At 41.0% G+C, this 17606-nt stretch overlaps 1 protein-coding gene and 1 pseudogene across 1 annotated transcript; one reads left to right on the forward strand and one right to left on the reverse strand.

Annotated features, from left to right (window-relative positions):
* The first annotated feature begins 143 nt into the window (after window positions 1–143).
* LOC146579274 (uncharacterized) lies at window positions 144–16302 on the forward strand. Its single transcript, XM_085267942.1, has 11 exons — window positions 144–148; window positions 3863–3965; window positions 4037–4122; window positions 4913–5013; window positions 6313–6383; window positions 11055–11162; window positions 12196–12266; window positions 12538–12655; window positions 12747–12911; window positions 13407–13502; window positions 13584–16302. Exons 1-11 carry the CDS (start codon window positions 144–146, stop codon window positions 15975–15977), a joined length of 3318 nt encoding a protein of 1105 aa, XP_085124068.1. The 3' UTR covers window positions 15978–16302.
* Window positions 6313–10434, reverse strand: LOC146579275 (tripartite motif-containing protein 16-like; annotated as a pseudogene).
* Window positions 16303–17606: the final 1304 nt, after the last annotated feature.

Raw genomic sequence — 17606 nt, forward strand, 5'->3', positions numbered from 1 at the left:
CCACTGTGAGCGACCGTCTTTGAACAGAGGCGGTGGTTTACGACACCAACTGTCTGCCATCTATAATCCAGTTCTGAGATCCCTTCCCAGACGCCTTAACGCCCACTCACATCCTGGGCCATCTGACCTCAGGAAATCACACGATGGGGTGGGGTCAGGTTTCACAATGAGCTCACCTGAAACCCTGGCTGATTGTGACCTACACCAGTTTTCACACCTTGGCTCATGTGATTAGGTAGAGGATCATTAGGGGGTCCTTTGTCCCTCTTGGGGGGAAACTCCCATAGGGCTTAAAATCTGGGACCCTCCACCAATCGCTCTTAGAACTGAAGAAGCTTCTCGGATGAGAAGTGAAACGTCTTCAAGGAAACTTAAAGAAGTCCAGACGCTTTTCTTTCCAAGCTCCTTAGAATAACTTAATGGATATAAACTGATCTTAAATTGACAAATGACAAACTGTCTAAACAAAGATTTAAATTCATAATGAAGAGCTACAGAAGTGACAGAAAATAACTACAATGTCATTGATTATTGACTATTATTAACAAAAAGATTTAAACCGACAACAAAGAGGCTGAGAGATGCAAAATAGCAATAAGAAGAATTAAACCACTTGAGGAGAAAAGAAGAAAAATGAGAATGGTGTAACCTTGTGACAAAGGAGGCCAAATGGCTGAAAGTGAACTTAACTTGCATGAAGAGGTGCAAAGTGGCAATAAAGGGGTGTAAAATGGTTAAAAAGATGCAAAATAGGTGCAAGGCAACCTAGGTTAGCCATGAAAAGATACAAAATGAAGACTGAGAAACTAAAATTGATCACGAAGAGAAAAAACAGTGACGAAGGGAAACGAAATGAGAATACGAGGAAATGCAAAATTGTTACAAGCATACATAATTTGATGACAAAAAGATGAAAATCTCTACAAGAGCGATTAAATAGAAATAAAGAGATACAAAATGGTCACGAACAGGCATAAAGTGGCTACAAAGGGACATAAAATGAACAAAAAAAGCGTACAAAATGGGACAAAACAGCAAGAAAGTGATATCCTACATTCAAATCAAAGCACAGCGCTGCTCCAAAGAGACACTAAACAGCTCGGCTACACCGCAGTTGTGGTTTGTGTGTCCTTGAGCCTGACGTCTTAATCCTCTGTAGGAGGGTTGGTGGTCTTGTCCCCAGGGGCCTGCTGTCTTGTAACCCATTCATGGTAAGGTCACCGCAATGCTGCTTGACAGAATTACTGCATTTATATTGTTCATAGATACGTATTCATGAAGCTTTAATGTAGTTCAAAGAATGAAAAAACTTGCTTTATCTAAACCTCCCTTCACCTTTTTTACATTTATACCTCACTGAGGATTTTACATCTTCACCACAGCTTAATATAGAGATAGGAAGTCACGTAAAAAGTGTCCACAAGGTGAGTCAGTTGGCTAAGCTTAGAGAATGTATTGAATGAATGTGCTGAATCATTCAGGTCACCATGTTGAGACTTAGTGCTTACCAAACACACTGAGGGACATACAGGCATGTGGGAGACGGAGAGCAGGAATGTACAGCAACTATACCTGAAATCAATTGGAGAAGAATCTGAGTTGTATTGCATCATTTTATGTTCACGATGTAAAATATCCACAAAAACTCTGTCATTCAGTTTCAAATTAAGCTGAAGGTTTTGCAGCTGCTTTAACACCGAGCTAAAAGTACCCAAAAGTTAGTTCTGTTCATCCGGACGTAACGTTTCCAGGTGGAGAAAAGTTTCGTCACTCATCAGGATATCCTTACCTGGATGATTAAGCATGCATCATGACTTCAGTATAAGTACTTTTAACTTTTCCAACAACAAAGTAACAATTTCGAGAAGTGGGAAGTAAAAGACACAGCCATCTGCTCCAGGAAATATACTTTGGGATGACTGTGCAAAATGTTCGAGTTGCCCTGCACTTCTTTATACTTTTCTAAGGAAATGGTTAAAAAAACAAAAGTGCAGCGATTTATTACAATGTGAGGAAACATACATGGAAAACCAGTATATAAGACAAATCAGAGTTTGTACAGTTCAGATGAGCCTGAAAATCTATATTTAGCAGGATCGCCTTTGTTCTTCAGCACAGCCTGAACTTTCTTAAACAGCATGCTTGTACTTTCTTTAAACAGTCTTCAGGAATAGTTCTCCAGGCTTCTTGAAGGACATTCAAAACTCTTCTTTGGATGTGTTTTTTTGCTTTGTTTGTTCTGTTCTCACACTGCTTCAGTAATGTTGAGATTTGGGCTCAGGCCAGTCCATGACTGATACCATTTTATTGTGCAGGTCCAGGTACAGTCAAGGTGTTCTTTTACTGTAATTGTCAATGTGTTTGGATTATTCTGATGTTGAAAAATGAAGTCTTTACCAATCAAATGCCTTCCAGACTTGTGCAGTGTGTCAAAATCTGACTTTTCTTTGTTCATAGTTCTTCCATTTTTAACAAGATCTCCAACACCATTTACTGAAATGCAGCCTTAAAACATGAAAGACTCCACCAGGTTGTGCAGGCAACTGTAAAGACTCACTGTTAACCACCTGTCTCTATTTCTCACGCTCTCCTTCCATGCTCCGCACATCTCTGATAAATCACTGCCGTAAATTTAAAGCCAACTTTTCTCAGGCAGGTAAGAGAGCAGGGGAGACAATCATTAGCGTCACAGCGGATTCCATTGAACGACCACTTAATGTGTGACAAACAGCTCTCCGACCAACAACAACCCCCCCCACACACACACACACAGAACGCCAACAACTTCTAAACCCACAAATCCACTCTCAGATATCCTTGGCTGAGATTTAGACAGATGTAAACAGCACTGACAGACAGTATTCAGAAAATACTAATTTTCTTTGTCATAAAATTAAGGAAACAAAATTTCAATTGTGGGATTTTTGCTTTTCTCGTTTTAGGGCTTGTTGCTTAGAAAATCCCATTTTAAAAGTATGTCCAGAGCATGTTACTGAAACTGTTGTTAATACATCTGCAAACTCTGTGACCTCATGTTGCATTTATAACGGAGTGTAAAAATATGTACAAGGAAGTTGTACTTGGTGGGATGATCTGTCAGAACACGCCTGTCCAGTTTATTCAGCTCACTCAGTCAAGAAACGGTTTTAATGAACTCTGACATCAGAATTTCAGTCTTTTTGTGCTTGGCCTAACTGTGAAAGTGTGCTCTGTACTCATTGAACAAATTGAAGGTTTCAGCGAAAAATACAAAAACTGGATATCAAATAGGAAAATCTCAAGTTTATGGAATTCCTCATGACCTTCAAAGCAGCTTTGCACAATAACTCTGTGCAAGAAAGTTTCTATCTCCTGACAACAGTACAATAAGTTAAATTTTGAGTTTTTGAGTTTCTCTTCATCCACTGTGTAGGTTAAAATAAACTGGACGTGTATCGGCACTGAAGTTAATTAGTTAAAGAAGTTATTTTGTCCATTTTATTTTACTTTAAGTAACAGGGAAGGTGCTTCCAGTCAACAGAAAAATAACTATAAATGTCGTCTCAGGCTAATTCCTGAATGAATATATAACATTGTTTCAATGTTGAAAATGAAATTATCATTTAAAAGCAAAAGGTTGGAGTTCACAAAGTGATAAAACTGTCTTAAATTATTCATTTTCTTGTTTGAATTTTAACCTGACAGAGTGAACTGAGTGTACCTTGTACGTGTGCAGATGGTAATTAAATCTCTGTGGGGGGAAAACCCAGATCAGCTTAGTGTAATGTTATTTTGATGCCATTTTAATTCTTAACTTCAGCACAATGAGTGTTTGTTTTTTATATCGCTGCTCACACTAAATTTAAACATCTTCTTCCTCCAGGTCCAATGAGACTATAGTAGATGAAATCTGCCATGGCAACAGTGAGGCTTTTGGGGTGGAGCGTCTGAGAGAAATGCTGAAACTGCTGCCAGAGTCTGAAGAGGTGAGACACACACACACACACACACACTGATGTGTTTTTTTTATCTGATCCATCTTTTTGCACTCATGAAGGTGAAGAAACTGAAGGCACACCGCGGCGAAGTCTCTCAGCTCTCATTGGCCGATTCCTTCATGTACCGGCTGATTCAGGTGCCCAGGTGAGCGCTGAACTTTTACTTAGTTATTCAGATTTATGCTGCGTTCAACTTTCATTGCAAGTTTCAGAAATTAGAATTAAACCTTTATGATCTTTTTTTTTAACATTTCCGATATTCATGCAAGATCCATGAAACAGTTTTACACTGAAAATGCTTCCACTGTCTGTACAGTTTCACCGTTGCATTCACTGAAATACTGCACCAAAACAGTACATTTTTGTAGTACTTGTACTTGTATACTTACAACATTAAACATAAATACTTTTACTGGCTGTACAGTGGTTACTTTGAATTTTTGAAAACATGATGCACTGGTGTGAAACAGTGTTGGGTAAAAGTGGCCTGTGTACCAGCTCTAGCTCTAAGTGGGGGAAAATGTTTTTGTATCACTAAACAGGACCTTGTGACAGTTAACAGAGCTGACTCAGTGACTCAGGAATCATAACCGTTAATGCATCAATTTGTGCTCAACAAAACAAACAAATGTTAGTAAGTAGCTGCTGCTGGAGCGCTGGTAATGTGACATCTGCCTTCATTTCATTTCAAAAACATCAAGCTGAATCAATTACATGCCTGCAGCTCCCCCACACACCAATAACAACATCTCCTTAATGAGATGCGCTAAAAATAGTCCCACAGTTCAAACTAATTGCCAGCTGCTGGTATACAGTTACTACGAGAGTATGTAAAGTAGTAGCATTAGCTGTATTTAGTGATGTGTACCAGCTTGGACGCAAAATAAAAATGTATTAATCAATTCATTTTCACCCCTCTCTCTCTCGGTCTGCAGTTACACAGTCCGCATTGAATCCATGCTCTTAAAGGAGGATTTTCCGGCAGCGTGCGAGGCCATGAAACGGGACATTAAGATCCTTCGCGCCGCCATCAAAGGTAACACGCTCGCAGCATCAGCGGCACACGGATGAGCTGCTCTCTGCATGCAGCCGCTGTTGGGAGCTCACACAGGCCACAGCTCTGCTTTCTCTTCTCTTACTTATTGTCTCAGTGTCAACGCAGAACAGAGAAGGACCAGAACCAACACTGAGTGTGTTACAATGTTTTATTCCTTACCACAAGCAAATGTGCTGCAGGAGGCAGGTAGAGATTGTGTGGCCAGACTGCTTCTATCTGTGTTGTATGAACTGAAATTACTGAGAGAATGGCATGAACACCAACGATGGTGGTGGAGCTGTAAAACTTTTTAGAGCAAACTCATCAACTTTTTTAAATTAATTTTACATTTTTTAAAAAAAGTAACATTTGACTCCTGACACTGGGATCAGGGCACTGAGGTAAAGTAGGGTTTGGTCAAATATACAATAAATAATAGGTGTTAAAAGTTGCATAGAGCATGTTAATAGTTACTCTGAGATGCAGCTCATTGCTGCTGATGAACCTTATCTCTGTGTCTCGGCAATGAACAAACAACAAAGAAATCACACCGACTCACATCCATCAAAAACATTAAAAACCTCCAGAAAAGTTATTTTTCTTGACTCCAAACATAAGGTTCTGTTTGGGGTCGTCATCAGTGGTGACATCGATCTCAGAGGATTCATTTAGCTTCAGAATCACCACGCAGAGGTGTAACCAAGAAGCTTCTAGAAACACTTTCACAGATTTAGCAGATTCTGTTACACAGATTGTGTTACAATGTCTCAGAATCAGTACTTTCACCTTTATGTGAAGGAGTGAGCCGTTTGATTCAGAAGTTGTAAAAAAAGAAAGAAAGAAAAGAGATCTGTGTATGAAACTCTGGAATATTTTTTAACAAAAATAAAATAATAATAAAAAAGATGAAAAGAAATAAAACGCAATAAATCTGGACTGAATGTCGTTGGTGCAGAAATACCTGCAGTAAAGCTTTCTCCTCGTTTACACCCTCCACCCAATACAGACTAACACCTTCAGTATTTTTAGCAGTGTGTGTGTGAACTTGATAACTGCCTGAACTGTTAACTAACCTTCCACATGCTAACACTGCATGTGATAAAACAGCAAACCTAGTGGGATTTTAGCATCATAAGCTTATGTTATCTGTATCTTTACTGCACAGGTTTTGTGTTTTTTCTCTCTTTACTCTCTTTTTACACAGTTATTTCCAGCAGGTGATGCTTTTGCATTGGTTTATCCTTTATGTACTGACACAAATGAAGACATCATTTCTTTTACTTTGTCTCCGTCCTCCAGAATTAATGTGTTGCGAGGAGCTCCATGCTGTTCTCCACCTGGTGCTGCAGGCCGGAAACCTCCTTAACGCTGTGAGTAGGAAAAAAAAAACATTGTACAGCATCAATGAATAATTAGATGAGGGAGAAAAAAGTGGATAGATGGTGGAAGAAGAAAAAGAAATACAAGAAGGAAGAAGAGGCAACAAAAGGCTTTTTAGTTTACACCCTTTATTTCCGTGACAGTAATTTAATATTAGAATTCTGGTTTATTTCCTGTTTCTGTACATAACCTAAAACTTTGCATGGAAACTTTTTATTAGAGTGAGTCAAGATGAAAAGGTGAGCTGCAAATTAAAAAAGAAATGCTAAGACGACACTAAAACAAAGCAGTGTTTTCATAGAACTTCTCTTCCTTATTATAATCAGACGTAATATACTCTTTTTAAAAACACTCACATATATTAATACGAGTGTCAAGTGGTCACTGGAGGCTGGCTCCAAAATTGAGTCAGTCCCAAAAAAACTCATGTTTAAATGTTCAACTTTAGATCAGAATTAAACATGTTTACTGCTACAAATAGATTTAGATTCATATCTACAGTTTTAACCATGAGATTAACTGTAACTTTGGCTACGTTCACACTGCAGGTCTTATTAATGCTCAACTCCGATTTTTTTGATCAAATCTGATTTTTTTGTCTGCTTGTTCACACTGCAGATAAAATCTGACAGCAAACGCGCTCTAGTGTGAACCCTCAAAGTGGCCCGCATGTGCAAAAGAAGACGTCACACACAACGCGCTCTGTTTACACCCAGACTGAACAGTATTGTTTGACTGTTGGCCGTTAATATAAAGACTTGTTTCAGACTTTACGTTTCCCAATTTTGCTTTAAATTCTAAAGTTATTTTGTTATTTACATATGGCCTAATAATGATCCTTATTGCTGTTTTAGGGGAGCGGTGCTTCAAAGGAAAGTTGCAGATTTCTGTCAGAATCTGCAGATTATACAGTACAAATAAAATGTTCACGTTTCTCCAACGTTGTCTTCCCAACAGTTTCTCTGGATGGCCAGGAAGCGTTCGCGATGTCTTCTCCGGCGCTGATAATCGGCGTCTGTCTTGTGTCAGTGACGTAAAAGACTGATTTAATGCGACATGACCGTTCAAACAGCAGTCGCTTTCTAGAACATCAGATATGTATCGGATTCAGTACCACATACGAAAGTGACCCAGATCGGATTTGAAAATATTAGATTTGTGCCGTTCACACTGTCATACCACGATCGGATATGGGTCGCAGAGGGTCAGAAAAGTCGGATTTGATGTGCTTTCGCCTGCAGTGTGAACGTAGCCTTAGACTTCAAGTTATCATCCAAATATAGGCTCTTGTTTTAAAAACTGACATGATAGCGGCCAAAACCATGCGTGACAGCATGGTGGCTAAATCCATCATTTAATTACAGTCAGGGTATCACTGAACAATTTATCACTCACAAATTGATTGGAAATAATATAATGTCTTCTAAAGGTTTTAAATTTCAAAATAATTTGTTTTTAATTCATAACTGTTGGTTGTCTTATACACAGTGTGGACCAATGACATGCATTCATTGGTGAACAGATGCAGAAATCAGACTCGTGCAAAATGTAACAGTGACTGAAAATGATGAAAGAAAATCAGACAAAAACTATTTATGAATCTGAGTAAAAGTTCAAATTGTGGATCTAAACAAAATTGTATGCATAAAACAGGTTGGTGCACTAAATTAAGCAGCCTCCAAAGAGGATATTTAAATCAAGTTATTAATTTTGAACGACATGGCAATAACGATATGACCAACACAGCTACACATTAATTAATAAAATCAGAGTATGCTGTATGTATATGTAGGTATAATTAAAGGTGAAAGAAAATTAGATCCCAAATAACTGCAAATTCATTAATTAGCATAAAAAGCTGCATTTATCAATGTAAAAAACCCAAAGCAAGCTGTTTCTTGAACTGATTGATTATTTCAACAACAACAAATATATGTAAATGTAATGAAAATTGTCTTTGTTCAAACAAAGTCAGTTATTAATTAGACAATAAATGATAAGATATCAAAATAGTATCTGTAAAGTGTGACTGACAGGAAACTGCACAACGATGAGTGCTCTGCAAAAATGTGGAGACCAAAGAAACTGCAAACTAAAACAGACATTTTAACCAACATTGTTTTGTAAGTAAATCAACATTTCACTGCATAATAATGAGAATATGCCCACATACTATCCACTCTAATAATACTGCCTAAGGGAAGCATGTAAATGTAAATGGACTAGTGTAGAGAGGGATCCCATGTCAGAGGCAACAAAGTGGGCATTAGTGACAATGTGGTCTGATTAACAATGATGGAGACCAAAGGAAAGTCAAAACTAAATCACATTTTAATCAACTGTCCCTCAGTGACATTTATTTCAGTTTAATGAATTCTGCAGAGACGCCCTCAAAAGATAAAAGTCCAGCATAGAGCGGCTGAGTGAATGTGGTCTGGACTCTGTGGAGGAGAGTCATGGTTTCAGAGACGCTGTAGAAAGACAGAATACCTGCTCTGTGATCCAGGTACACTCCTACTCTGGAGGACCGAGGACCTGAGAGGACAGTTGGGATATTGTTGTGCCGAAATGTATAACTGCTTGTGTCACAATCTAATGCCCAAGATTTTTCATTATATCCAAAAAAACATTCATTGCCAAACCCTGCTCTGCTGATATTCTTGTATGCGACTGCTACATAAACTCCACCTCCCAGTAACAAGGTCCAGTCAGACTCTCTCTACTCAGGACCTGAAACCATCCAGTGAATCTGTCTGGATGATCAGAATAAGACTGTTGTTGCTTCATAAATGTTACTTTTCTGTTCCCTTCAGATAATAACAGATGTGTGTTTGCTGTGTTTGGATCCAGTGTGATTTCATGTGAACATTTTAAGAATCCAGCTCTGGTCTTTGGCTCTGCTGGTGACAGTAAAACATCCACTTCAGTGACTGTCAGTGAGATGTTTGTCCATTCCTCTCTCAGAATGTCCTGTAGTTTATCTCTGGTCTCTGACACAGCTGCTGTCACATCCTCAAAGTAGCTCAGAGGACGAATATTGATGCTGGATGAGTGTGTAGACTCACTGAGTGCTGACAGTGAGGGGTAGTTGTGTAGAAACTGGTTGTGATCCTCTGTGTGTGAGAGCTGCTCCAGCTCGCCGTCTTTCCTCTTCAGCTCAGCGATCTCCTGCTCCAGCTTCTCCTGAAGCTCTTTGACTCGACTCACTTCAGTTTCCTGCTGGGATCTGACCTGCTGCTTCACATCAGAGCTTCTTTTCTGGAGGAGACGGATCAGCTCAGTGAACATCTTCTCACTGTCCTCCACTGCTTTATCAGCAGAGCCATTGATGGCCTCCACCTCCTGTTGAAGCAGCTTCACATCTTTCTCTCACTCCTGGATTCTCTGCTGGATGTTTAGTCGTCTCACCTCGAGCTCCTTCTGCTTCTCAGTCCTTTCTGCTGCAGCTGGGACTGTTTCATGGCCTTTATGTTCATCCATTGTGCAGAGATAACAGATACTCTGCTGATCAGTACGACAGAAAATCTTCATCACCTCATCATGACGAGAGCAGATGTTCTCCTGGAGCTTCTTGGAGGGGGCCACCAGCTTGTGTTTCTTTAATGGAGCTGCATCATAGTGAGGTTGGAGATGTTTCTCACAGTAAGAGGCTGGACAAGATAAACAGGACTTGATGGCTTTCAGCTTCCTCCCAGTGCAGACATCACAGGCCACATCTTCAGGTCCAGCATAGCAGTGATCAGCTGGAGCAGCTTGGAGTCCAGTCTTCTTCAGCTGCTCCACTAAAGCTGCAAACATGATGTTTTTCTCCAGGACAGGCCTCGGTGTGAACGTCTTCCTGCACTGAGGGCAGCTGTGGATTCCCTTCCTGTCCTCTTCATCCCAGAAACTTTTAATACAGTTCCTGCAGTAGCTGTGTCCACAGGCTGTAGTCACCGGATCCTTCAGTAGATCCAAACAGATGGAACAAGAGAAGGTTTCTCGGTCCAGCTGAACTCCTTTCTGTGCCATTTCTCCTCTCAGTGTCAGTGACTGTGTGAGTTTCTCTAATACTGATGCAATACAGGAAAAGATTTGGGTGTTTTTCAGAAACAGGAAGTGGGAGTGGTTATGAGGCCTTGACTTATTCCAAGAGGAGAAGTGGTTTCAAGCAGACGGCGTGTGGTCATTTTTCACACAGCAGAGCACATTTAAAAATGTTTGTCTGTGTTAAATTGTTCGGAGGTTGATCTGCAGTTTTAATCACAGCCAGTCACTCTGCTGTTGAAGTACTACTTTTATTTCTGACGGTTTAGTTTGCTAGTTTGAGCAGAAGTTGTATTTTAGTGTTAGCTTATTTACACAATCTTAGTATCTGTCATTTAAAATCTCAGGGTCTGAATGCATGAGCTCATTTGACTGTCATGACACAATGATTGCAGAAAAAGTGTATTTATGTTCATTTAATTGATAAATGTTTAACAGAATGAGCTGATAATTGGGCGATACATGTTAGGTGTACAGTCAAACTGGAGACTTGCTGTCTCTACTCTCTCTTATCAGGTAGACTATGGAGACCAACTGCTTTGTGGGAAATGTAGTTTTATAGCTTCAGATTCTGTTGTTCAAGTGTTTGAATGTTTACCACTATGAGTTTAATTTCTGTGCTATGTGCGTTGCAGGGAGGTTATGCAGGAAACGCAGTAGGCTTCAAGCTGTCGTCCCTCCTGTCTCTGGCTGACACCAAAGCTAACAAACCAGGCATGAACCTGCTGCACTTTGTCGCTCTGGTGAGTAACATCATTGTTCATTTTATTTTTGCACATACGCCAGTGTGGCTGAAGTCACAAAAACAGTTAAAGTGCTCTTTGGTTGTCAGGCACCATTGGTGAATGAGATTCATCTGAATTTGATCAAGGTTCTGGATGTAGTCGGCTGTGCTGGTTGGCACTCATTGGCAGGAGGTCAGGGACACTACTTCCGAATGGGTAGGCTGGAGATGTGGTCCCTCTTTCTTTCTTTTTTTTAGGGAGGAAGACCCTAAAGACCCTATTTTTATGGGGAATCACACCTTTAGAGTTTCCAGGGAAGATCTATGCTATGATGTGGTTGTCATCCTGGTGTTGCTTTGGGTGTTTGCCATTGTTACAGGCTACTTGGTACCTGGACAACTGCAACCAGAGCTTGGTTCACATTACAGTCAATAAGTCATACTTATTCCTGGAGAGTGGTGGACTCCGCCACTGCTGGTTTTGTACAGACTCTTTCAGATCTGGTGGTCTCAGAAACACGTCTCTCCTTTTTGCAGATGATACAATCCTTTTTTTGATTAATCTATTAATGAAATCAGCTCTTGAGACAGTTTGAGAGAGTTTGAAGCTCAGTGTGAAGTGGTTACAATGAAAATTAGCAGATCCACGTCTTAATGGTTTGAGTGGTGAAGAGAGACCTGAAGCTGAAGGGGAAGCTGTTGAGTAACTAGTTGATATAAATTTGAACCCTCAGAATAAAATTGCAGATACAACAGGTGGAAATTAGTTTATTCTGACAAGTTGTTGGTTCAGCTTCAGAGAGTGAGATGCTCAGTAGTTCAGGAGGGGCTCAGAATAGAGCTGCAGGCAAGTCCTACTGGTAGAAGGCCTAAACATGCTGGTGAGATTATGTCTTTAAGGTGATTTCATGCAATGTCTACCAGAAGGGGACCCTGGGACAGAGAATGGGTCTCTTTATGTGGATTGAGAGCACCTCTGTACCACCAAAATGAGCAAGAGGAGGTAGCTGGAAAGAGGGGGTCTCATGTTTTGTTTTTTTGTTTTTCTATAGGAAGCCCATAAAAAAGATGAGAAGCTCTTGGAGTTTCCTCTCAAGCTGAGTCACATCCAGGCTGCAGCCAGGTCAGACATCACTTCATATTATTCACATATTAAATACTACAGTTGTCCACATACACCACTACATTTCTCCATCAACCTGTTTGGTGGGGATTTATTTATTATACTCCTTCTTTCCATCATTTTATTACATCTCTACAGAATCTGAGTGAACACCGCCCCCTGCTGGTTTCTTTTCAGTCCTTCATTTGATACTTAAATTACACCAGACACAAAATGAATGAAACCAAAGCAGAAATGAGGCTACATGGATTTGTTTTCCTTCCTTTGGTAGGATCTCATTGGAAACATTGGATGCTGAGGTGCATTTGCTGACATCTCGCACACACTCAGTGGAGGAGAGCATCCAGAGAGACACAGAGCTGCTGCAGCAACTGGACAGCTTTCTGCAGGTAACACACATAACAGTATTTTAGTTTTATATAATCTTTAAATAAGTGTGTAGTTTAAAAAATAATTTTGTGCCTATTATGTTTGTCTCAGCATGCCACATCATCTCTCTGCTCACTCCGTGGCAGTCGGCAACAGCTAAAGAGGGAAGGCAGCGAGCTGATCGACTTTTTCTGCGAGGACAGAGACACTTTCAGGCTGGACGACTGTTTCAGCATCTTCCACACCTTCTGCTCCAGGTTCACAAATGCTGTCAAGGTACAACTATGAATGCAAATCCATTACACGAGCTGTACAACAATCCACACAAGATCCAGTAGATGTGGTTAAAACTGTTGGTATACTTCAACTGATACATTAGTCTTCATCCCATATTTCATAACGCTTCTGATTTACAGTGAAACATATTAGTTTCTAAACCTTCCGTTTTATGTGATTGCCAACAATTTCACCATTGTTGGCTTTTTGGCTCAAGTGTGTCTCCATTGCCTCTGAGTAGTTTGAATTCCCAAACCCTTCTCTCACGATGAGCTGTTGACAGAGACACAAATACCAGACCATAAATCAGGCATAAGAGGAGATGTTGTATTTAAGGCCCAAGGGTTCACAGTTTGTTTTATTTTTTTGTTTTGTTTGCTTTGATTTGTCCATCAGGATCTGAATTTTTTTTCAACATGCATAATATCTGTAGGCTATGGAGGACCAGAAGAGTCACGTGCATCAGGAAAATAACTTCTCTTTCTCTTTTTGAAGGAGAACATGGAGAGGGAGGCGAAGGAGGCGGCTCGTCGTCAGCGGATACAAGAGCTGGAGGAGAAGAAGAGGCACTCCTGGGCTGGAGGAGAAAAGGTAGGATGACGTACGCAGACACTGTAAAACAAAGTCAATCAAAGATGTCTAACGATGATCCACTCTCTGTTCCCGTTATAGGTGGATGGAGTCTTTGGGCTGCGCTGCCACAGTGAGCTTGACATGTCCACTGCTTTGTCGCGGCATGACGAGGCCGGACTGTTGATGGAGCTCCTGACCCCTAGGTCCCACCCTCGCTCACCAGTGAACAACTCCCACAGTCCTCTGGGACGTGCTGTGAGCTTACGTCGTTCCCGAAAGTCTCCATCCTGCTCACCATCTATTGCTGCTGAGCAGGAACTAAGCACTTTCCTGGAAAAGGCGACTGATCGCAAAAACATTCAGCAAAGAGGCAAAGGGAGCAGTTTTCCATCTCCCTCAAGTCCAGGATTCCCAGTGTCCACCCAAACGGCACCACAAAACTCCTCATCACCTTCCAAAAGGAGTCCAAAAAACAAAAACCATGCAACTGCCACTTACCTCAGCCAAAATGCTACCCAGACATGTGCAAATGCCACTAATCCTGCAAATGAACTTGCAGTCAAACCTACCTCTGACTCAAACCAGCAATCTGAACACAACAACAAAAGCAGCAGTGATCAACCTGGCATGGGTTTAAGCAGCCATGCAACACTTACAACAAGCAAACCAAAAGATGTTGAACTGGTTTTAACTCAGCAGACTGACTGCACTGATAAGAGCTTTCAGCAGAGCACCACTGCTACAGGAAACATGGTGGTGGTTTTAGACAAATGCACGTTGGTTCCTGAGCTAAAAGTGTTTGGCAGTGGCGACACCCTCACAAGTCATAGCGAAAACAGACATGTTGGTCTTCATCAAGACGATGTGACAATCACAGATTTGGAAGAAGAGAAAGGGGATGACTTGCAAGTTGATAAGGTGCAGAATAATGGCCAACTGATTGTAAATCCAAAACAATCTGATGAGCAAGTCTGTGAGCTCAGCTCTTCTTCAACACCAAGAGAGGGCGATGAGGGGCAAGAGGATAAGGTGGTTGTATGGTGTGTGACGGGTGTGTGCGAGGCTACAAGTGACGCACAAAGCACCTATGCAGAAACTGAAAAAGATCAGCATAAGGGTGACAACCAAGGAGGAAACAAACAAACTTCCTCTGCTTTAGCCAATGACATGCCTTCAGAACCTCAACCGGCCAATGAAAAACCAGTGCCTGTACCCATCAGCAGCCAACCAGTGCCTGTCCCCCGCTGTGATGACACATCACTGCTAGTTTCTTCCTCTGTGTGGCGCCTGAAAGAACCTCCAACACCTAATGTAGTGCCTGCTCTCACAGCAGATGCTTCTGAGAAAGATAAAGAACTGGAGGAAGAGGAAGAAGTGTCCACCAACAGGAACAGTGATGGAGTGACCGTCTCAAAACAATCAACAGAAGAGAAAAGCAAAAACAACATGGCATCTAAAGACTCAACCAGTAAAACTGCAAAAGCAGCTTCTTCCACCAAAGTAAAAGCAGAACCAGCAACTCCATCTAAACTACCCAGCAAGAGCCTTCCTACGTCTAAAGTCCAAACTAATGGGAAGAAACCTACCCCAAACACTATCTCTGCATCTGGCAAATCCAAATCTATCCGGACCCTCACAACCTCCGAGAACAAGGACATGAGGAGGGTTGTGCCAATATCCAGGACCAACAGAAGTCCATCCAGAATCAAACATACAGAGAAGAATCGAGGCTCCTCCAGCACCGCAGTGCCCACCAGTCTGACTCCCTCAAAACGAAGCAGTGCTTCCCCTCGACGAGTAGCGAGGCCTGCAAATGCTCCTTCATCCCGACAATCTGGGATCCCCAAGACTTTGGATCCAAAGGACTCAAAGAACCAGAATGTTTCAGGTACTCAGCCATCTGCCCGAGAACAGAACAAGGACTTTCAAGGAAAGATGTCCAGCCAAAAGCCCTTAATGAAACCTAAAGCCCAGCAGGAGGAGAAGATCTGTCGCTCCACACTGCGGGCACTCTCTCAGGGTGGAAGAAGTGGAGCAGGAGGCAGCGTCAGTGCTCCTGCCACTCCTTTGCGCAAAGCCACTAGCTCTTCATCATCTGTGTTTCCGGGTTTTGCACGGAGCACAGCCTCTTCCTCTTTCAGACGTACTCACACCAACCTTGCTGTTCCTGCTGCTTCCCACTCCCCCAACATTGGGTCAGACCCCTCCCCCAAACCTTCTTCCAAGACGACCTCCCCTGTTACCCCATCCAGCACCTCCTTGCCTATTACGCGATCAAGATCACTAAGAGTCCATGCGTCAGCAAGATCCTCAGATGTCCAAAAACTCTCCCCCTCCTCACAGAGGAAGTCTCAGAGCGTCAAATCATCTCCTCGTGCATCGCGCCACGACTTGCTGGCTCCCCCTAAAGGCCACAGACGGAATGACAGTGACAGTGACAAGTCCGCTCATTCTCAGGACTCGGTCTTGCCCACAAGGCCGCGCTGGAGATAAACTCTTGGTTGTTTTGTTTTGAGGATTTTTTCCTAATCACTCCTCCTTCAGGAAAGTCAGGAGATACACTCCATTATGAAATGTAGATACCTTTTAAAATGTTCAAGTTTAATTTGAGTAACAAAGGAAGATACAATGAGATTGTCTCGTATGGATTTAAATCTTGTTTGTTACCTTGTTTGTTTGTTATTATAAGGTTTAAGTGCAGCGGAGCTGAAAAGTTCACTACGTTTTCTTTGTACTATATTGTCCTTGTAATGTACTTTAAACAACCACAGAGGGGAAAAACAACTTGTTTTCAAGGTATATTTGTATTCTTTCTAAATCTATTAATTGAGAGTACATTCCAAGATTAATCTCTTTAATCCAGGCTGGACTTGTATAGAAATAATAATATCACTAATTGTGTTTTTATAAAGCCTGACATAACTAATCTTTGAGAGCGGTGGTGTCTTTTTTAAAAAACACGATCAGTTTAAACAAGGAGATATTTATAACTCTGATTAAAAACAGACACTTTCTGTCTGACTTGGAAAATTCAAGTTGTGTTTTCATATGAGGACATTTTTGTGTTGATCTGTCTTTATTTATGTATGTATGTAATGTTTCCCTACTAATTAATAAAGCATTGTTCCTCAGTCACTCTGCGCACTTCATTCAAAGACTGTATTGCACTTTTTCCTGCCAGAAGACAATGTTTTAATTGAAATAGACTGAAATATCTGGCTTCAAGTGGATGAATGTCTGGAAACATTCACTTTAAAACCAAGCACATTTGAAACTATATCCACATTTCCTATTCTTACAGCTGCATTTTGTATCTAATCTTGAGCAGAACCTCTTTGTGTCTGCACCTCTCATTAATTCTGGTCTTGTATCATATTTAAAACAGAGAAACTAAAGCAATCGAGACCATCATCAATCTCAAAATCATCCATTTTTATAGTTCTTAGAGTTCAAGAAACAAGCACAAATGTGTTTTTGCTTCTAGGTTTTCTGTAGTGATGTAACAACGCTGAAGCTAAAGTAACTGTAGTGATTTGTGTAGAGGAAAACGTCTCTGGCAACATCACTGCCAACGTGTTCATCTTGAATGTGTTATTAGAGTTAAAAAAAACCTTTACAAGTATCTTTGATTTCTTTAAACACTGTAATAAGAATTGTGCTTTCAGGCGTTACTGCTGTTCTCTGAATATTTGTCAAGTCTAAAACCTTCTCTGTAACCCCTACAGATGGCTGTGTGTAGAAAATCCCAGTAGTTTCTGAAATACTCAGAGCAGCCTGTGTAATACCAACAACCAAACCTGTTAAACTTCTTTTCCATATCTACGTCCATAAATGCGTGGAGCTACTGCTATGTGATTGGCTAATTAAATATTTGCATCGGTGAGCAGTTGTACAGGTTTACCTAATATAATCTTTCATTATCTCGTTTACAAACCCATCAATCTACATCATGTGTGTCAAACCCGAGGCCTGCGGGCCACATCTGGCCCAACGTATATTTATATCCGGCCCGCGAGATCATTTCTATATAGATTCAGAGTCGACTGCAGAGGTGCCCATTGTGTCCCAGTCAAACAGTGCTCAGCAGTTATTAGGTAAGATGACGTCTTTCTGTAGTTCATT

The sequence above is a fragment of the Mchenga conophoros genome, linkage group LG3 (genome assembly GCF_057382185.1).
Source record: "Mchenga conophoros isolate Kocher_MC1m ecotype Shallow Benthic linkage group LG3, M_conophoros_male_GT1.1, whole genome shotgun sequence".
NCBI classification, from domain to species: Eukaryota; Metazoa; Chordata; class Actinopteri; order Cichliformes; family Cichlidae; genus Mchenga; species Mchenga conophoros.

Coding starts and splice junctions, on each gene's coding strand:
- LOC146579274 (XM_085267942.1), top strand. Junction 5,014..6,312: donor CCTTCGCGCCGCCATCAAAG/GTAACACGCTCG, acceptor TCCGTCCTCCAG/AATTAATGTGTTGCGAGGAG. Junction 12,267..12,537: donor CACATCCAGGCTGCAGCCAG/GTCAGACATCAC, acceptor TTCCTTTGGTAG/GATCTCATTGGAAACATTGG.